The sequence below is a fragment of the Centroberyx gerrardi genome, chromosome 2 (genome assembly GCF_048128805.1).
Source record: "Centroberyx gerrardi isolate f3 chromosome 2, fCenGer3.hap1.cur.20231027, whole genome shotgun sequence".
Taxonomy (NCBI): Eukaryota; Metazoa; Chordata; class Actinopteri; order Beryciformes; family Berycidae; genus Centroberyx; species Centroberyx gerrardi.
The window spans coordinates 28,528,322-28,549,940 of NC_135998.1; the positions used below are offsets into that span (position 1 = coordinate 28,528,322).

At 41.0% G+C, this 21,619-nt stretch overlaps 2 protein-coding genes across 8 annotated transcripts; one reads left to right on the top strand and one right to left on the bottom strand.

Annotated features, from left to right (window-relative positions):
* Positions 1 to 1,996: 1,996 nt before the first annotated feature.
* On the bottom strand, positions 1,997 to 5,529 carry lage3 (L antigen family member 3). The gene is made up of 3 exons (XM_078287969.1): positions 5,393 to 5,529; positions 2,588 to 2,716; positions 1,997 to 2,483 (listed from the first exon to the last, which is right to left on the bottom strand). Exons 1-3 carry the CDS (start codon positions 5,452 to 5,454, stop codon positions 2,369 to 2,371), a joined length of 306 nt encoding a protein of 101 aa, XP_078144095.1. The 5' UTR covers positions 5,455 to 5,529; the 3' UTR covers positions 1,997 to 2,368.
* Positions 5,530 to 6,910: 1,381 nt separating this feature from the next.
* LOC139912830 (cGMP-dependent protein kinase 1-like) lies at positions 6,911 to 18,541 on the top strand. 7 transcript variants are annotated; one of them, XM_071900748.2, is made up of 21 exons: positions 6,911 to 7,096; positions 8,122 to 8,148; positions 8,483 to 8,583; positions 9,119 to 9,185; positions 9,282 to 9,381; positions 11,034 to 11,147; positions 13,204 to 13,309; positions 13,429 to 13,492; positions 14,023 to 14,100; positions 14,588 to 14,682; positions 15,202 to 15,267; positions 15,434 to 15,508; positions 15,747 to 15,843; positions 15,958 to 16,097; positions 16,606 to 16,695; positions 16,781 to 16,922; positions 17,408 to 17,571; positions 17,747 to 17,869; positions 18,018 to 18,080; positions 18,222 to 18,288; positions 18,446 to 18,541. In XM_071900748.2, exons 1-21 carry the CDS (start codon positions 6,911 to 6,913, stop codon positions 18,539 to 18,541), a joined length of 2,061 nt encoding a protein of 686 aa, XP_071756849.2. The 7 variants fall into 7 exon arrangements, with proteins under 7 accessions (XP_071756849.2, XP_071756843.2, XP_071756844.2 ...); XM_071900742.2 differs by lacking the exon at positions 8,122 to 8,148 and having other exon boundaries at positions 6,911 to 7,117; positions 8,462 to 8,583; XM_071900743.2 differs by lacking the exon at positions 8,122 to 8,148 and having other exon boundaries at positions 6,911 to 7,106; positions 8,454 to 8,583.
* The last annotated feature ends 3,078 nt before the right edge of the window (positions 18,542 to 21,619 follow it).

The window sequence follows — 21,619 nt, forward strand, 5'->3', positions numbered from 1 at the left end:
CACAGGCACAAATTGAAAACACTCAAAGCAGCAGAATTTAGCTAGAGATGTGCTAATCTTGAGTTCAGAAATTCCATTTTATTTATTTTTTTTTTTCCCTGAATCCATCTGCAGTTGTTGTGGACAGCATGCCTGAATATGAACAGATAGAACTGTATGAATTACAATGCAACAGCACAATGAGGGCCAGGTTTACTCTCTTCATCCCAATCAGAATGTCACATAGAAACATGATCAAGAAATTATTTCACTTTAAGATCCACATTTTGTTCTTGGCTAAATGCCACATATACACCACATGGAAGTGTCAGGTCTAGAAAACAGTCATCTCCCAGTAGAATGAACAGGAGTAATATGACTTGCCATATTCGTTCTATGTAATTGATGAAGGGAGAGGATCTGCTTTCCCTTGCTAAATAAATTGTTCTTTAAATATCAGAATTTAGCAAATTGCAACTACACTGCAACATAATGCTTTTTGGTGAAAAAATGTTATTCTATCCAGGAAAAAAGCCATTTGATACTCTCTCTATTGTAGTTGGAAACCTGCCAAGTTTCATTATAGCACTGACAGTCCTGTAGCTCATATTAAAATGTAATTTCCTTTTCATTGTGACGTCTTGGGATTATTACTCTGTCAGTTAGACCTACTAGCAGAGAAAGGTGTTTGCCTACTGAGGTAACTTAATCACAGGAGTGTCACACTTCTTTATGACAAGGACCGCTAAATAGATATTTGGCTGAGCACCCTCATATATAACCAAATATACAGCTGTAAAAAGGAAGTTGTGACTTTTAGTAGAGTGGAATATAACATTTTTTGATAGCAACCAGCTATCAAGAAAGAGAACTTCTACCTATATGCTGCTCTGAAACAAGACTGACCTGGAAATCAGAAAGGTGGGTGGAACATTTGATCACCCAGAGCCATCTGCTGGGCTGTCACTGTATCAACATGTCAGCTGGAAGGTCTGGATGGGGTAAATTGTTGTGCTTTGGCTTAAAACAGAAGACCATGAGGTGACCGGACCATTCTAAGAATCCTTTAAAATCAATGACTTGCTAAGAGCAGCCTGATTGTTTTCAGATAGCAAGTGGGCAACATTAAAAGGCAGGGTGAATGCTATCCCTAGCCATTAGCCAAGAATTTCATGTGAAATTCTGTCTTTTGTTTTAATATTTACTGTAGATATTATCTGGCCATTTCTCTGTGCTATAATCTGTACAAGTATGAAAATATTTCCCTTTAACTACGAATGCAGAATCAGGCTCCCGTAATGTTTCTCCCATATTAACTCTTTTGGCAATAAAAACAATCTTGTTTTGAGTCTTTGACCTGGAACATCATGTTTCCAAACTATTAATTACCTAAAGATTGTTTTCCTCATTCTAGAGATGCAGTGATCATTTAGTGTTTCATTAGGTACTGTTAACAGAACTGAACACTGAAAATGGAGCACATGTGGGAGAAGGCATGACTTCAGCTATATACTTGAGAAGTAGGTAACTTTAAGGCCAGTCCACTTACATTGTAGCCGACACTGTAAAAAGTAGATTTTAGCATTTGTCATGCATCAAATTTCTGGCTTTTGCATTATAGGCCCTGATTTCTTGTCAGCAATCTATGAGTTTTCATCACTCTAGGTATTAGGTAGCTGAAAACAACTTAATTTATTTTCATATAATTAACTTTAAAACGACTTTATTTGGAACTGCAGTCCAATTCAATCCAACCGACCAGATATTTTTCCGAGGCTGTTTTGTTGCCGATTGTCTGATTTTCTCATTGCAGACTCACCTATTGTTATTACTCTGCCATTATCTTAACGATACCAAATAGCACTGTTGCATATACTCGTTTTCACCATCTTGCAAAATAAATAAATGTTTTCTTCAATGAAGTTATGAATGGGTGATTATTTCCCTGGAACATTACAATACTAAGACTGTAAATCATTTTGAGCAAACATTTCTGCTTCAAGGTAAATAATAATCCTTCAAAAATAAAAAGGTTTATTCTTCAATAAAAAAAACAAATCACTGTACAACATGGACACATCAATAATAAGATAAGCTATTTGTCTCAGTTCACCATCCATAAGAGCACCAGTGAAAACCCAAACATATTCTAGCTATCTTTGTGATCTGCCCTTTAGTTCCACATACACAACCAACCAATCAGATTTCCGCATTTAAAACAAACAATAAGACACTCGAGCCTGTACCAAAACCTGTAGACAATCGCAATATTGTCCGGGTGTTTACCCCCGTATTTCTTCCAGATGTTACACCTGAGCCCTATATAAGAGGGATCAGGAGAATCATAACAGAAATGCAATTAAGGGCAAGAGTCCAGGATCTTGATATATCACTGGGGAACAGGAGGACCAAACATCTCCATGGTCTCCACAACCAGGGACAGGTGGTCCAGAAACGACCCCACCGACACGCGAAGAATCCGAGCCTCGTCTGCGCTCCACCTCCTGGACGACAAAGAGAGAAGAGAGGAACGGGAGGTGACGCACATGAACTGAACGCACTCAGACAAAGGCTGAAGAAAGTGGAGAGGAGGAACCATCTCGCTCACACAGACAACGTGCTGCCAGAGACTGTGAGCTGCTTGCTGATGCCGCCTTTCCGCGGCTCTCGGTCCGGCGACAGAGACTGGAGAGCGATGGAGGCCTCCTGAGAAGAGGGGAAGGGAACGTCCAGAGAGCTGCAGCGTGGTCAAGGAAGCTATACATTCCAAGATATACACATTGACAGAGGTGTGACCAGGTCAACTCTGCTCGGGTCCCAACTCAGTCTCAAGTCTTGAGGCACAAGTCTCAAGTCAAGTCCCAAGTCTAAATGTAGATTACCAAGTCAAGTCCATCTCATTAATGTCAAGTCTCAAGTCTAAATGTAGAACAGCAAGTCAAGTCAGAACAAATCAAGAGTCCAGTATCAATTTAATATCTTAAAGAAAACTAAATATCTAGGACTTTTCAATGCAACATGGTTTTAATAGGATAAAAACTTGGTAAGAGCATCATGAGTTTGATTTCTAGAATCAGTTTCAACTTCAATAAATTCAATCATTCCATACAAATTCAGAAAACAGAATTTAAATTCAGTCGTCCGCTGGAACAAATCTATGAACAGAAATATGTGTCACTAGAAACTGAAATTGAATTATTTATATTTGAATTTGAATTGCTCAACTTGAATAATTGCATTAAAAAACTGAATTTGAATCACATCATTTGAATTTGTATTGTTTAACTTGAATAATTGCATTGAAAAACTGAATCTGAATAGCATAATTTGAAATAGAATTTATTAGTACAGACTCTTTGTGTAGGACAGTGATTCTCGACCTTTTTCATATCAAAGACCCCTAATTTAGTCCACATTAGAGCCACAGACCCCCATTTGATGAGGTGTTGTCTCTCAAACCCAAATCTGAGAATATTTTTATTGTCAGATATGATTTTGTCCAGAATTCCATGACTATCTGTATTGTAGGTAAAGAGATAACAGTGAAACTACAAAACAGTCATTCTTCTACATTCTCTAATGTGTTAACTTCTTGTAAATGAAATAATGCTGAAGTTTAACAATTCATCAATTTGCTGGGGACCCCCTGGAACCCCCTCGAGGACCCCTGGTGGTCCCTGGACCCCATGTTGAGAACCCCTGGTGTAGGATATCCAGACTTGTGACTTAAATGTTGGCTTCTGGTTCTAACAGCACTTACCTTTATGGATACAAGGGTCATGTACCTTCATGGAGAGATTATTGTTCATACATGACTCTTCTTGCAAGAATAAAACTATCTGTAGCATAACAAATGGTAACAATGATCTGCATTACTAGAAATGTGTAGCCCTATATTTATGCTAGTAGTTAATACTTGAAAAGTTAGTCTAACACATACTAATTTATTCTCAGTCCACCATATGTCTGCACATTGAAATGAGATTTATCTTCCCTCACCAAAACGCACATAATAGCCTATTTACGCTTAAAACAGTAAACACATTGTTTCCTTCCCATCCATAAGTATCCCGACAATTTCTGACAAGTATGTTACTATCCAAGCTGCCTGCCGCCTGTTAGACCTGCATGCGCTTCCTAGCTGGATCCATGTGTGAAAGTTCATTTCCATTCCTATAGTTGCTTTATGTGAACTGGAGATGCATTGCATTTACACTTTGTTAATGAGGTGGAATGCATCTCTGACCACCTCCGCAGGTGGTTTGGGTGATAGGATCTTCTGTGTTTTGGTAAAATAAAAAATTCAGGACATATGGTGGAGTGAGAATAAATTAGTAGAGATATGCAAAAATGGATTACCTAAGACAATGAAAACCCTGTAAATGCACTGGAAAAGGCAATGTCTGTGTTGGACTAACTTTCCAAGTATTAACTACTAGCATAAATATACAGCTACAATAATCTCTCCATGAAGGTACATGACCCATGCATCCATAAAGGTAAGTGCTGTTAGAACCAGAAGCCAACATTTAAGTCACAAGTCAGGATATCCTACACCAGGGGTTCTCAACGTGGGGTCCGGGGACCACCAGGGGTCCTTGCGGGGGTTCCAGGGGGTCCCCTGCAAATTGATGAATTGTTAAACTATTGTTAAAAGTTAACACATTAGAGAATGTAGAAGAATGACTGTTTTGATCATAGTTTCTCTGTTATCTCTCTACCTACAACACAGATAGTCATGGAATTCTGGACAAAATCATATCTGACAATAAAAATATTCTCAGATTTGGGTTTGAGAGACAACACCTCATCAAATGGGGGTCAGTGGCTCTAATGTGGACTAAATTAGGGGTCCTTGATGTGAAAAAGGTTGAGAATCACTGTCCTACACAAAGAGTCCGAAGCAATAATGATGATTTGGCTAGGCTATATTTTCTACTTTAACAATAGTTCCCATATTAAAGCTAGTACTTCTCCCCCTCACCTGATAATGGGTATGTAATACACTTTACTTTTCTACGTGAATAGGTGACCTACACCTTTGTGGGATCAGAAGCACTGACAAATGACTTGGTGTCCCCAGGTTGTATCCTGTGCCAAAATACCGTGCAGTTGCCATCCAATCCCTCTCCTCTCCTCTCCTCTCCATGCAGCCTTCACCCACCTAATTCATTTGCATATGCTGAAGATTAACGGTTCACTTAAAACTCACGTCACTTGTTTAATATCCAATAACACAAATGTAATACCGCCAAATTATCGCTCACGAGCTAGAAGAAGCCAGGCAAACATGCAACGGTTAGTAGACTCTAACGTCAGCGAATACGCATAAGAAATGTAAACAGCACTTTGTACAGAAACAAATAGAAAAGAAATGGTTTTAAATTCATCCTGAGCTGACGTGAAAGGATACAATTCCAGTTTACCCGACTCATGGTTGTTTGCGCTGCTGGGCGCCGCCATTACAGCTGTCATTTAAGTACACTAAGTTGCTTTTTTGGGAAAGCGCTTTCGCCAAAAGTCAGACCAAGCTGCTGCTGTGTCTTCTTCATCTTCTTACGTTTCGGCAGAATAGACGCAGCGACGGCGCACTGCTGCCCTCTACAGTTCAAATGTTGTGTGTGTGTGTGTGTGTGTGTGTGTGTGTGTGCGTGTGTGTGTGTGTGTGTGCGTGTGTGTGTGTGTGTGTGTGTGTGTGTGTGTGTGTGTGCGTGTGTGTGTGTGGCATTAGGTGTTTCATTTGTCCAATAAGACAGCGACACCTGCTGGCTAAAGAAGCTGCAAAGTATGATATCAAAACAAAACTGCCTTTGTAACGGAGTGGACTCGTCTGATCTGACTCCTCCCTTGCGAGAAACAACTACAGAAATCATATAACAATTTTTAGAGGGATACTATTCAAATATCACAGCAAAACTTAAAGTCTCAGCAATATTTTACGAATATTATAGTGATAAGGTCACTATCAACTCACTGAAGTGAACGGTAGGCACACTATAAATCTATGGGAATATCATCTGAATGTTACAGCATACTATAGGAGATTAAAAAAAACAAAAAAAAACAATAAAATAGCGGGTCACTATAAACTCACTAGACTATTGATAACAACAAATACACCGTAAGTCCCTATAGGACTATTAGTGGGATATCACGAGAATATTATAGTGATGCCTAGGAGATTTAAATTTAAATACAATAAAGTAGGGTAGGGTCACTGAAGTCACTATTGGGTAGACTACTACAGACACTATAGGTCCATAATGGAATATATTAGAAATATTACTGATTTCTGGCCATTGAAGCACATCTCCAAATCATACCCTGCAGTAGTCATGTAAAATGTATTCTTTTGTAGTACGGGCTGTCAAACTCAGCTGTGCGCATCCGCTGACTGCGCGTCGCTCCATCCTCCTTTCCGAGCGTCTGTCCTGACGATCTGGCGTTGGCTGATAGTGGTTTACCGTTTTACAAGATGTTTTGTTTCATCACGAATACAGAAAATGCGCCTTCATTTCTGAGATCGGCATAATAATTTTGTTTGTTTCTTATCGCTGAGATCAGAGAAAATCAGGCACTAGATCGCTCTATAGTCGGCAACACCAGAGACTAGGATCCGCAACCGGACCGGGGGATTATTACTTACTCCAGTATTGGCGTTTTGAAAATTGGTACGTTTGACTGAAAAAGTGAGTGAATCAATCTCTCTCTTTCTCTCTCTCTCTCTCTCTCTCTCTCTCTCTCTCTCTCTCTCTCTCTCTCTCTCTCTCTCTCTCTCAAACTTTGTGTAGCCCACAGGGGCATATTTTCTACTGCTGTAATAAGTTTTGTAATCTTTCCCCCCTCCACCACCCCATGTCATATTTTCTCTTCTCCGCACAGTATAAGTGGATGTGCGTGCATGCGCGCGTGCATGGCCGTGTCCAGGAGCATGGGCACCCTGAGGGACCTCCAGCTGGCCTTGCAGTTGAAGATCGAGGAGCTCAGGCAGCGAGATGCCCTCATCGATGAGCTGGAGCTGGAGCTGGACACCAAGGATGACCTCATCAGACAGCTCCAGGTAGAGCTGGACAGGCACCGCAGCGCCTCGCAGCACCCGGCCAGCTCCGAGGACACGGCAGATGCAGGTGCGCCCAATGCAAGCGACATGCCTGCCGCTCACACCTGCAGGAGAGTGCATGCTGTCTGACACAGGAGCTAAAACCTGACAACACATGAGAAAAAACAGATTATCTTACTCTACGAACCAGTAATCCCTTAAAATAGCCTACATTTACATTCATTCACCCCTTAATTCATGCAATATATCCCCCCCCCCCCCCCCCCCCCTTTTTTTTTTATCCCGTTAAGGGAGTTATTAATGGAGGAAACCCCATCAAAACCACACCCCCTTAATCTTGACTCTTTACTTTCTAATTTAATGTAAAATTCAGGGAGACAGGAAGTTTCCATTAATAACTCATTAATAACCATGTAAACCATGCATAAAAGGCATGACAAATCCCTTAATTTCTAGTGTCTCCATGAATCAACCCATGAATAAATCCCTCAAAAACCCATGATACTAACCTTACTTTATTTAAGCTGTTATTTGTAATGGATACTTGATGTTAATGTAATAAGAAATTAAAGACATTTCAGGGAGAAAATTAAGGGGTTTGGTTTTGTGATTCATTAAATGATGCTCCAAAAGCAACCAAGATAGTGAAAAGGTGTTTTTATAAGCAGTGAAGTAAATTAAAAGGGAGGTAAATTAAGAGTCGTGATCATCATATGGCAAAAATCCACCAATATAAACAAAAGACATTTATATTTTCATAATAGAATTGATTTAAAAGACCCTATAACTCATATAACTTTAAGTTTGACATTACTTACTATGATGTATGCTATATGTACACTACGAAAACAAACCCCTTAATTTTATCCCTGAAATGTCCTTAATTTCTCATTACATAAACATTAATTATCCATTAAAAATAACAGCTTTAAAAAGGTATGGTTAGTATAGTGGGTTTTTAAGGGATTTATTCATTCATTCATAATTAAGGGATTTTTCATGCCTTCTGTGCAGGTTTACAGGGTTCTTAATGAGTTATTAATGTAAAAGTTCCAGTCTCCCTGAATTGTACATTAAATTAGAAAGTAGGGAGTCAAACATTAAGGGGTGTTTAAGGAGGTTTTGATGGGGTCTCCTCCATTAATAACTCCCTTAACTCATTTTAAGGGGATTTTGCATGAACTAAGGGGTGATTTCATGTAAATATAAGGGTACTTTAAGGGATTACTGGTTCGAAAAAGTATCTCAGATTCATGACAGCCTATAAATGTGGGTAAGCACTATTCTGCAAATCAAACTGAAGTGGGGTTACTCTCCACTACATCAGTGTTCATGAGACTGTGTTGACTTGACTGGTATAGGGTGATGTGTATGGATGATGTGTATGGATTTGTATGTGGGTCATAAGGTGCAGGGGTGCAGTCTGCAGCAGTACCTGATGAGCCTCAGCGCACCAAGAGACAGGCCATCTCAGCGGAGCCCACAGCGCTGGACCCCTCCCAGCTGACAGACGTCACGCTCAACAGCTACAGCAAGACCAAGGAGTGAGTATAGAGAACCACACACACACACACACACACACACACACACACACACACACACACACACACCACTACGAAACCAAACCCCTTAATTTGATCCCTGAAATGTACTTAATTTCTCCATTATCCATTAGAAATAACATAGCTTTAAAAAACTAAGGTTAGTATCATGGGTTTTTAAGGGATTTTTTCATGGGTTGATTCACAGAGACACTAGAAATTAAGGGATGCCTTTTGTGCAGGTTTACAGGGTTATTACGTGGAAATTAATGGAAAAGTCCCTGTCTCCCTGAATTTTTCATTAATTTAGAAAGTAAGGAGTCAAGATTAAAGGGGTGTTTAAGGAGGTTTTGATGGGTCTCCTCCATTAATAACTCCCATAATTAATTCTAAGGGGATGTTGCATGAATTAAGGGGCGAATTCATGTAAATTAATGAAAATGTAAGGTTATTTTAAGGGATTACTGGTTCGTAGAGCACACACACACACACACACACACACACACACACACACACGCACTGATCCTGTTGTGTGTAGGTCTAGAGAGCTGATCCAGATGGCTCTGCTGGAGAATGACTTCATGAAGCATCTGGAACATGGGCAGGTAATGACCACTTCATTCAAGTCTTATTCAAATCTTGACCCCCCTAAAGCTGTTTGTGAGTGCCAGTCTGTTTGCCAACGTGTGTTTGTGTGTCAGATCCTGACCATCATGGACTGCATGCGGCCCACCAGTCTGACCCAGGGCTGCTGTGTCATCCAGGAGGGAGACGACGGCTCCACGGTCTACGTTCTGGAGGGTAAGACGGTCAAGTTAGGGTCAAGTTAAAATATATATTAGGGCTGTGAATCGATTAAAAACAATGAACTAATTAATCACACAATTTTAATTTTGATTAATCGTTCTTTGACTGAAGCTTGTAATCATAGATATTTAAACGTAGAATGACCAAATTTATCATTAAATCGCCAAATTAATGTAGAATCAACACAAACACAATTCTTTTTAATTGAAAACTACAGACCAGTCATTTCCATCAAAACCATCAAAATTCAACTTGAAAGGCAGATTCCTTTATATGCACTAACTGAAATAATAAGTGCCAGCTGAAACTTTCCACCTAAAACTCCATCTTTGTCCGTCTCCATCATTAGCCAGGATGACTTGGCTGGTCAGCCACTACAGGAGGTAAACAAAACAGCCAAAAAAACAAGTAGAGATCCTGTACAGACCCACGGTGCCCTCTAGAGGCCCGTTAACAAACTGTGGATGGCAGACAGACTACTTGCCTGACCTGACATGCCTCTTCATGCTGCTGTGGAAAAACAAGCACAGATCCTGTACAGGTAACGTTACTAAAATACCACAAGGTAATAACGTTGCCTACCGTTAAAGTTTGTAGGGCAGCAGAAGACGAGTTGTCAGGTTACTGCTACTAACACAGGAGAGTTTGGAGCAAATTGTGGAATGTCACATTCGTTTTCACGGTGGGAGACTGTTGGATTGAGTTCAATGCTGCTGGTCTGCTGTCTGTGCATCTCCAAATAACGAACATGACGTGATGTGACATCAGGTGCATTAGAGATCCATTTAGATCAATTTCTATACATTGACCAACTTTTGATTTTGCCTCTGTATGGGAAACACTGCATCTTGCAGCCAAAGACGCCCTCTGCCCTCGGCTGCACCATGGAAAAAAAACAATACTCCATCAATTGCGTTTTTTAATGCATTGAACATTTCAAATTAACAGCTAATGACTCTTTCATGCCCTCCTCTCTCTCCCATCTTTCCAAGTCACTTCCCATACTCCTACCACAAGAAAATGCAGAAATGTGATTCAAAATCTTCGAAAAGAAAAAGCTGGTCTCGAAGACATTTATCATACCAATAGTTTAGGTGATATCATGGTGAGCTCATTGTCTGGGCAGCTGTATAAACCCAGGTGATAAAACTCTAAAGGAGGCCTACAGTGTCACCACACACACACACATATGAACAAATGCACAGAAACTCTTTCCTCCATAACTTCATATCATGGAGCTCCACTCCAGTTCAGTCATATGTTCCCGACACCTCCGCTGCTCTCTTCTCACAATCAACTTGTTCTTCACTCGTTTCTTGTTTCCCTCAAGGACAGGCAGTCTGTTCACTTTGACTGGCGCTACTGCTGTGTTGTCTGCTCGCTCATGACTGTTCAAATAAGAGCTGTTGATCTCCTGTTATGAATAGACATTGTTCAGAATCATATTTTTCAGCTGTAAATAGATGCACAATCACCTCTTTTGAAGAATTAATCTCTCTTGAAGGTATTTGGTTAGGATGGGTTTCATTTGTTTGTGTTCCCTTCTCTTTGTGTGTGAATGTGTGTGCGTGTGCGTGTGTGTGTGTGTGTGTGTGTGTGTGTGTGTGTGTGTGTGTGTGTGTGTGTGTGTGTGTGCGCGCGCACAGAGGGTATGGTTGAGGTAACGAAAGAAGGAAAGAAACTGTGCACCATAAGTCAAGGGACAGTGTTCGGAGAGTTGGCGATCCTGTACAACTGCACTCGCACAGCAACGGTGACAGGTAAACACACACACACACACACACACACGCTCGCACACACACACACACACACACACACACACACACACACACACACACAGTACTTAAGGATCTTTCCTTATCTGCAGATTTATCCAAGGATATTCCCTGAGCGGGGAGATAAGTGGGTTTTGTGCAACTTACTGGAGTTTAAGGTGAACCTTAAAGAGAGCTTAAGGTATAAAACTCAACTAAGAGGTTTTGTGCTTTTTCACCTTTTCCCTCTGCTCCCCACTGATTTGGTTAAAGTGCATCTTGGCACTTTGCAATTCTAATCCCTTTATTTTCCTGTGTGACAGCAGTGTTTAGGATGATGGATTGGGGTGAAATATGGTGTGTAATTGATTTCTGTGTGTGTGTGTGTGTGTGTGTGTGTGTGTGTGTGTGTGCCTATGTGCATATGCACTTTGATGTACTGAGAGGAAGCCTAGAGCCAGACCATATAAAATATGCATGCTATGTTGTTAGTACATCAGACAATGTGATTAGAATCCTCACACACATCTTATTTTCTAAAGATGTGTTTATAGCGCTCTAATTTTTTTGGCTGTGTGGGGTTGAGAGATTCTGGCAGAACTGCAGAATTAATTTATCTCTAAGGCCACATAGGCTCTAAGGTCGCCTTTTCTCCTCTCTACCTCTTTCAATCCGTGGCCTTCTGTTGTACAATATCATTCAAGTGTGGGTGAGAGAGAGAGAGAGAGAGAGAGAGAAAGAGAGATAAGGCACGATTATAAGCACTGAAGCAATCGGTCGATCTTTCTAATTGCATGTCTGGGCAATTAGCGAGTTCGGAGTTCAGAAGTGTGTATGTGTGTGTGTGTGTGTGTGTTTGTTAAGAAAGAGAAGCAATATAGTCAAGGCTGTTAAATGAATAGAGTTTGAATCAGAGGATGGAGTGAAAAGAAATCAATTTCCTCACGATGCTCCTTCAGTCTCCTTGTTCCCTCTCATCTTGACCTGGATACCAGTCCGGTTTTTCTGTTCCTCTGTTTTTAGGTGTTTAGCCGGTATTCTTATCCAGAGCATCTTACAGTGAGTGAGCAGGGGAAAGGAAACCGAGATGATATGTATGAGGGGGAGTGGATGATAATGATAACTATAATAATGATAACTTCTATAATGATAGATAGAAAAGTGGGAGATGAGAAAGAGGGCGGGGAAAGGTGAACGAGGAATCAGTGTTTGGGGATGAGTTTAATAATGAAATGAGGTAGGGGGGATGAGAGGAGGGGCAGGAGGGCAGGGTCAGGAGCATTATGGAAACATTTTTAGTTAGTACAAATTAAAAAGTAAAAAAAATGAAAGTATTGCGATCCATGAAGTTATTAAAAGCAGACTATGCAGGAGGCCACAACTAGCTTTCTGAATGGACACAACAGTAAACTTCAGAACTTGGAAATGATTGAAGAAAATGGTTAAAAAAGGGTTTAAAATATACCTCCTTTGTGTTGATTCAACATTAATTTGGTGATTTAGTGATTAATTTGGCTATTCTATGTTTAAATATCCAAAAAAGATCAATTAATCACTAATAATCACAGCAAAATGTGCAATTAATTAGTTGGTTTTTTTTAATCGATTCATAGCCCTAAAATAAAGATGATGGGTGAAGGAAACCATGACGCCTCATGTTGCTTAGCAACATAGAGGTAGCTTGTTCAATTTACTGGAAAACCTATAGAAACCAGTCAGACCAAACCAGTTGAGGGCTAACTGCCTCACTGGATTCAAAACATAGCATGTGTCCTCTGTGCTATAAGCATTTCCACCATGAAAAATGTCGATGTAACAGGTTGCAAAACTGAGTTTTCTGATGACATTTCAATGGAGGAACATAGCAATTATTTCAGGAACTTTCACACATCGACCATTTACATGAGGCAAAGGGCCACAGCTGTGTGTGTGTATGTGTGTGTGTGTGTGTGTGTGTGTGTGTGTTGAGAACACGTAGTTATAGGCCTACAAATCATTCAAAAGCATATTGGACATTGTAATAAACACTGTCTCTCGTCTGTATTCCTTTGTCCCTCCTCAGCCCTGACTGACATCAAGCTCTGGGCGATTGACAGACAGGGTTTCCAGACCATAATGATGCGGACCGGTCTGATCAAACATTCCCAGTACATGGAGTTCCTCCGCAGGTACGCCAACAAACTCATATACGTGCCCATCGCTGCACTTTTGTAGGTTCTTGCCATATTATAGTGACATTTACACACTATATGACTCTCACATCTCTTACTCTTAACCCCGCTTCCAGTGTCCCGTCTTTTCAGTCGCTACCTGAGGACATTCTCAGTAAACTGGCTGATGTGTTGGAGGAGGTGACAATTTTCAAACACACACACACACACACACACTGCTTCTTTCACATGCATCCGCACACACACTGGAATTTACAGTGTGCTTGCATACATGTCTATCACTGACAACTGCACTCCCATCTGACAAAAATAGGGGAGAGTGGGGTAAGGTGAGACAGTGGGTAAGTTGAGCCATCCCCTTATACTCATAAAATGCTTGCAATGCTTTTTTGCAACAAAAGTATTTTTTTTACATTCATTGTCTCAGTACTAATTTAGCTACATTCAAACATATATGCAAAAAAATGTTGATCTATTACCTGTGGAAGAGAATTAGGGCCACGTGAATAATTTATTTGAGTTCTAAAGCCAGAATTCTGAGTATAAAGTCAGAATTTGTTTTTGTTCGGTCTCATTTTTCCTTGCCAAGAGTAAAAACTGGCTCATCTTACCCCGCTCTCCCCTACACTCAGACCCATCATTTGTCTTATTCAGTAATCTGAGGTATTTTACATACACTATTCACACCCATTTTCTCTCCTCTTCCTCAGACTCATTACAGTGAAGGTGATTACATTATCCGTCAGGGGGCCACCGGAGACACATTCTTCATCATCAGTGAAGGACAGGTAAGGAAGAGGGCAGGAGGATGACAGGAGAGTGATGAAGCGATATTAGGAGATATTGCAGATGAGCGTAATGGCAGATGTGAAGGGAGGAGGAAATACTACAGAGCCGGAAGGTCATATGGTTTCTTTGGTAGCCTTCATCTGTAATGCAGAGATTTCACCATAGGCTTAAGTCTACATGGCACGTCATTACCAAGCAATACAGATGGTGAAACTTGTAATTCCTTAATTTACAAAAAATAGAAAACAGGTAATTGGTAATTGCTTGTATTGATCAAATGTGTTGAACCAGCTTCATGCTGTAGCTTCAAAACACACTTCACACAGAATAAAATTCCCTCATAACTGGATCTTAATGAAAGACTTTTGTGCTTCCACTCAATCATTTCCAATTGTTTGAAAATGTCATTATATCCAATGTTGAAGGAGGGAGGAAGCCTCTTTTGTAGCTCACAGTTATGAAAGTCGTGACCTATGACGTCCACAGGTGAAGGTTGCCCAGCAGAAATCAGCCAATGAGGAGCCGGTGTTCCTGACCACTCTCTCCAAAGGGGACTGGTTTGGAGAGCAGGCTCTGAAAGGGTGAAACACACACACACACACACACACACACACACACACACACACACACACAAATCATATAAATCATTCAAGTTCAAATCTATCTTTGACTGCTCAGATTGCTGTCATCCTGCCCAAAAGTTAGACACGAAAAAATTCCTTTCAAGAAATGCTCCACCGATAATGAGTGGCATACAAAGTTTGCTGACTTAGAAAATGTACGTCCATTACACTCAAATGAACGTATTTCACCAATGAACTGATTTCACAGTGCTAACAGGGCACTGGTGGGAGGCGGTGGAATTTCCCTCGGATAGAAAAAAAAAAATGATGATGAGATGAAGTTGATGAAAAGTTCAGAAGTGGAGATAAAGTGCATCCCCAGAGGAGATTCAATTTAACGATCTACACTATTGGATATCAAATGCAAGCTCTCTCCAGTAACATAGGCCAATTCTGTGTTAGGATGGATATTGTCTTTAAAGCAATCATCAGCTATACAAACTAACTGGATCATTTCTTTCTCTCTCTCCATTCAAGTGAGGATATTCGCACAGCCAGCGTTACAGCTTTGGGAGATGTCACATGTCTGGTCATTGATAGAGAGTAAGTGATTCTCTTTGTTCATCTGAGCAATCTGTGTCATCTGGTGGTGGAGCCTGTGGGTCCAAAACACAGAAAGCACTCTGACTAGTGCGGTTTCACTTTGCAGTTACCCTTTCAATGCGGTTTGGTGTCCTTGGTTCATCTCTTTCATGTGTTTGTGTCCCAGGTCCTTCAAACAGCTGATTGGAGGGCTGGATGAAGTCAACAACAAGCAGTATGACAGTGATGAGCTCAAGGCAAAGTATGTGCATCCGTACATATAGATAATATGTGCTCATATGTGACAGATATAACTGATGTTCCCTCGAAGTCAGTGGAGTCTGCAGGTTTTCATCCCAACCGAACACTACAGCAGCTTCAACCAGAGAAGAGCATCTAGTACTGTAGTGTTTGGTTGGTTGGAATGAAAACCTGCAGACTCTTCCATGGCTCTCTCCCCTTTCTTTCCCCTCTTTTTTCCTCTGTGTCTTTCTCTGTAGACTGGAGGCAGAGGCCGCTTTCTTCTCCAGCGTGTCGCTTAGTGATTTCAATGTCGTCTGCACTCTGGGGATGGGAGAATTCAGTCGTGTAGAACTGGTGAGTGTATACAAGGAAAAAGATGTAGACAAAGATGTGCTGTAGCAATTGATCAAATGCGAACACACGATATGCATAATGTGTGTGTCTGTGCATGTGTGTGTGTGTGTTCAGGTGCAGCTGAAGAGTGACTCCAGTCGGTCGTTCGCCATGAAAGTGTTGAAGAAACGCCACATCTTGGACACCAGCCAGCAGGGCCATATCTTGTCCGAGCGCCACATCATGATGGAGGCCCATAGTCCTTTCACCGTCAGGTCAGACTGAGTTTTCTTCCCTAGGTCAGAGAAGAGGTATTATACTCAGACCTAATTATGCTCAGGGACTGTAATTGAAGCTGCACTAGGCAACTTCACACGTTGGCGGCCCCAAATGGCAGCAAGAGGCAACTGTTTGAAAGCTTTGAACTCCAGAAATCCTGTAAGGTGACGTCAGTAAACTGCACACAGCACGCTCATGTTCACCAACCCGGCCGGTCTGTGACGCTTTATACCAAAGGAGGGAGGGAAAGAAGGAAACCAAAGAGACAAGATAGGAAAAGATCAAGTGCTGCTCACTGCTGTTTAGGAGACAGTTTGGATTTCACAAGTTTCAATTTCTCACTTCCTCTGGGCAGAGAAGTGTCCATATCCGACACCAGAATTTCATTAGCGCATATAGGGTGAATTGATGGGTCTCTTCTCTGTTGATGGGTGTACTTATACTGTAAAACCTTGCCTAGTGCAGCTTTAACACTTCTAAATCACCTCTTTATCTTCCCTGCAGGCTGTATCGGACTTTCAGAGACTCCAAATATCTTTACATGCTGCTGGAGGCCTGCCTGGGAGGAGAACTATGGACGCTGCTGAGAGACAGGTGTGTGTGTGTGTGTGTGTGTGTGTGTGTCTGCGAGTCTGTGAAAACATCAGCAACGGCCTTCGACAATTTGCTTCTATTCCAGGGGTTCCTTTGATGACAGCACCACTCGGTTCTACACAGGCTGCGTTATCGAGGCTCTGGCCTTCCTTCACTGTAGAGGAATCATCTATAGAGACCTCAAACCAGAGAACATCATACTCGACCAGCGGGGATACGCCAAGATGGTATGAACACTGTACTGAACAATGTGCTCCAGACAGTGATATAGTGGTAAATAAAAAGCTTGGTAAAAAGCATGAATTCCAGTCAATGATCACCACAAGGCAACCAACCAAGAACTCTTTTGTTTCATCATCTATCAAAAAGATACACATTTTTAGTCAAATGATATGTCTCAAGCAAGATTACATAATTTTTCACTAGGTCAGAAAAAGTTTGTTAGTGTTTACTGCAAGTCAATATTTGGTATTTCCACCGTTTGCCTTAATCACTCTGTCTGGCATCAATTCTACATGTTTTTGTAGAATTTGAGAATCCACATTATTCGAGCACTCTTTTAGATGTTCAGTGGGGTTGAGGTCTGGTGACTGTGGAGGGAAACACATGATGGTGACACATGATGGTGACGCATCTATTCACGGTCGGGACTTACTGGGACGGGGATTTCCAGCTGTGCTTTCCAGCTGTGGTGTGTGTCTCTCCTCCCCAGGTGGACTTTGGCTTCGCTAAGAAGGTGGGTCTGGGTAAGAAGACATGGACATTCTGCGGGACTCCGGAGTACGTGGCCCCCGAGATCATCCTGAACAAGGGCCACGACACCTCAGCTGACTGCTGGTCTCTGGGAATACTGATCTATGAGCTGCTCAGTGGCAGGTACTGCAGCAAACATTGTCATTCAGTATCATGACAAAGTGTTTCTCACATCGTAGGACCCAAAATGTTTTGTGGAACTGGGTCTGAAGGCAAGTCTAAATTCGCTCAGTTTGGGTCCTGGGCTGAAAAAAAACAATAACCATAATGGTCTTTGGCTTTCACTTTCCCGCTCCAGTCCTCCATTCTCAGGCTCTGATCCCATGAAGACCTACAACATCATCCTGAGAGGCATCGACATGGTTGAGTTCCCCAAGAAGATCAACAAGAGTGCTGCTAACCTCATCAAACGTCTCTGCAGGTTGTCCATGTTCCTTAGTTGGGTGCATAAAGTAAAAAGAGAGGACTTGGTCTCTCTCCTAAACAATCTTTACAAACCGTTCACTCTGCTGTGTGTTCTGCATGAATGACTTTGTGCGTGCATGCGTGTGTGTGTGTGTGTTGCTCAGGGACAATCCCTCAGAGAGGCTCGGGAACCAGAAAAATGGCGTGAAGTACATCCAGAAACACAAGTGAGACAGTAAAGATGTTTCATGATCACTAAGCGCAACTAGCTGAATGTTTTTTTTTCCTTTCTAAGATTTCACTCTCACCGTGAATGCTTTCAGTGGGAGATGAGGATGTAGTCATGGTAACATGTCCTTGTCCTTCAGGTGGTTTGAGGGTTTCAATTGGGACGGCCTCTGCCAGGGAACCATAGACTCTCCATTCACACCCACGGTGGGTATCCTACATCATCCTTGCACACACACACACACACACACACACACACATACACACACACACATACGTACTCCACTTCACACAATCCCTTTACCAAACAGGTTGCAGAATATAAAGAATGCAAAAGAACGAACCTCCTGTGTTGTTTTGTCAGGTGGAAGGGCCGTTGGACAACAGCAACTTCGACTACTTCCCTGAGGACACGGACGACCCTCCTGATGAAGAGTCTGGTTGGGACCTTGAGTTTTAACAGTCCATGCTGACGGGACAGCGATAGGAGTGCAGGATGGTCTGGATGAAAAGGAACTGAAGCCATTTTAGAAAGAGCTACAGCTATAGTCTGAGTCATGTGTCAACTAATATCAAGTCATGCTCATTTGATATTATAACCCTATAATAACATTGTGGGAACTCAGAATGAAGCACGCACAAATTATATGTGAACTATCTATGATAAGCTATATGGACAGAGGTGGGAACTCGAGTCACATGACTTGGACTCGAGTCAGAGTTTTAATCGCTTGACTAGACTTGACTTGATGCATGAAGAGAAGACTTGAGACTTGACTTGACTTGGGTTCTACTGACTTGAGACTTGACTCTGACTTGTACTTTGATGACTTGAAAAGGTTTCTAAAGTCTTGACTTGAGATCTTGTGTTTGTGTAAATGACTTAGATTGAAAGTGATGAGATTTGTTCCAGCAGACGACTGAATTTAAATTCTGTTTTCTGAATTTGTATGGAATGATTGAATTCATTGAAGTTGAAACTGATTCTAGAAATCAAACTCATGATGCTCTTACTAAGTTTTTATCCTATTAAAACCATATTGCATTGAAAAGTCCTAGATATTTAGTTTTCTTTAAGATATTAAATTGATACTGGACTCTTGATTTGTTCTGACTTGACTTGCTGTTCTACATTTAGACTTGAGACTTGACATTAATGACATGGACTTGACTTGGACTAGACTTGATAATCTACATTTAGACTTGAGACTGACTTGGGACTCGAGCAAAGTTGACTTGGTCACACTATGGACACTCAGGAGATGATGGATTTAAGGAAGTGTGTATTCTCACTGCTCCCTTTCATTCATGGAAATAATAAAAAGTGTGATCTTGCTTCCTGCTATCTCAGCTCGAGTGAGGAGGAAATTATGTTCAGACAACTTTTAATTATAGCTGGAGAAGCAGACTATTGTCATTAGGCCTTGCTGACCTTTCAAATACCTGTCTCTAATGAATGTGACTGGGCCTTTGTTAGTTAACGTTGAATCAAAGCTGAGCGGTTTTCATTCAGCCTTTTTCAAATATTGTTTGTATATTATTTTGCTTTTACAGTTTTTTTGTGTTGTTCCAGACCTTGATGTTCCAATTGCCAGTGTTTGTTGGTACTAGCCTATGTAATTGAGCCAATAGTAGCACTCTTTTTTTTGCATTTCAGCCACATTGTAGTGCATTAAGTATTAAGCTACATCACATTTTAGTGTCATTTGGTTTACATTTTTGACACAAAAAATAAGATATAATCAGAGTTTTAGAGATTGACCTTTCAATTTTTGCACCACTGATTCCTTATTTCCCTTTGATTCCCTATCAAACCTTCCCTGTTCATTTTACTCTCTGTATTGCATGCGTCAATATGGAGGTGGTTGCAATTATTTTCATAATAGCTCTACTTTGACAGACAAAATCCTTTTTTCAGCACAGAGTATTACTCTGCTAAAACACATTTTCAGCATAGTTCCCCACACCGACAGTCACATTGTCATCATCAACATATTTGTTTCTCATTCTTCAGACTGAATTGTGTGTTTATGAAAAATGGAACAACAATTCCAGGAGTGTACATTCAGGCTTTGTATTCAATCAGGGAATTTAATTCATCACAGATTGCAATGCGAAACATCTGAGTAAAAATAAATGGAAAATACGCTGCTGTGAAAAGCTTTTCGTTTTCAAGGATTTATTTTCAATTCGTGGACAAAGGAAACGTTTGAAAAGGGTTACAGCAGTTGGAGAGCGAGAGTTAATGAAAACTAAAGCGTCAGAGTTGGGAGATGTTTATCGCTGCCCGTTAACCTCGAGGCTAATGAAGTCAGCAGAGTGCTGCAAGGTTCACTGGGTTTCTGTGGTGAATCAGGCCATGATGGAAACCCAGCCACCTCCAGTAATGACTCTCTCACAAATTGCAGATACAGACACCTAGATAAGACACACCGATTTTTCCACATCTCCAACACTACATTCCTAATGCGGCTTGTTATGGTGCAGCCGTTGACCATAGGTGAAGAGTCATGAGTCATGTATCCTCAGTCATCTGGATAAATCAGGGCTAAATAATGGGAAACAAAACTTTTATAACTTTAATCTGCAGGCTATAGGAAAGGCTGATGTCAGCAATATCCAAACTACATAAGAACCAAGAGAAAAGCCTGCAGTTGGTGGTTTGAATACACTGTGTGTCTGAAGCTGCCAATGGATGATATGTTGTGCCAATAAGTGTTCAATGTTTCCTCCAACATTGTATTCTTCAGAGGGTGGAAAAGCCTCTGAAACAGCATTTAGACCATGGGACAAATGATTTTAATAATAACAAAACATATCCATGCACACATTAGAATAAATTCCTATTGACAACCAATGTAGCATTGATCAATTCTACAAATAAATAATCAATCAAACTGCATCATATCCATCATATGGAGGTGGACCATATCAGATTTTGGTAACACTTTAGATTAGGGAACACATATTAGCTATTAACTATGGGTTTTCCCTCAATAGTTTCATCATTTCTCTCAATAATATGTGATACTAGCACCTTATAAGCCTCATACTGAGCAAAGAGCCCAATTCATGTGCAACAACTTACTTACTGACTGCTCTAAGCACTAATTAGGAGGCTGTTGAGGGAAAACCCATAGTTAATGGGCTATACTTGTAGAATACGATGCAGAATAAGGTGCTAGTAAGTGGTTCCTAATGATTAATAATGAACCAATACACTATCAATATGCATGTTAATAAGCAACTTCTTAATAGTTAATATGTGTTCCCTATAACGATTTTATATCAAATTTTTCATAAAATGCCAGTATTGGCCCCAAATCGGTCCAACTCTAGCTGTTAGGGTCCATTGTTCTGAGCGCTGGTGCCTTCAGTGTGTGTACCTGGCAGTGGGAAAGACGGGGATTCAGATGAGACAGCCGGGGGGATTGGGGGGATAGAAGGATCAGACTCTAAGGAACCTCTTTATCCAGACATATTTCAGGAAATCACACAAAATGCTATGCTGGAATATGCGATAGAGACCTGAATGGGA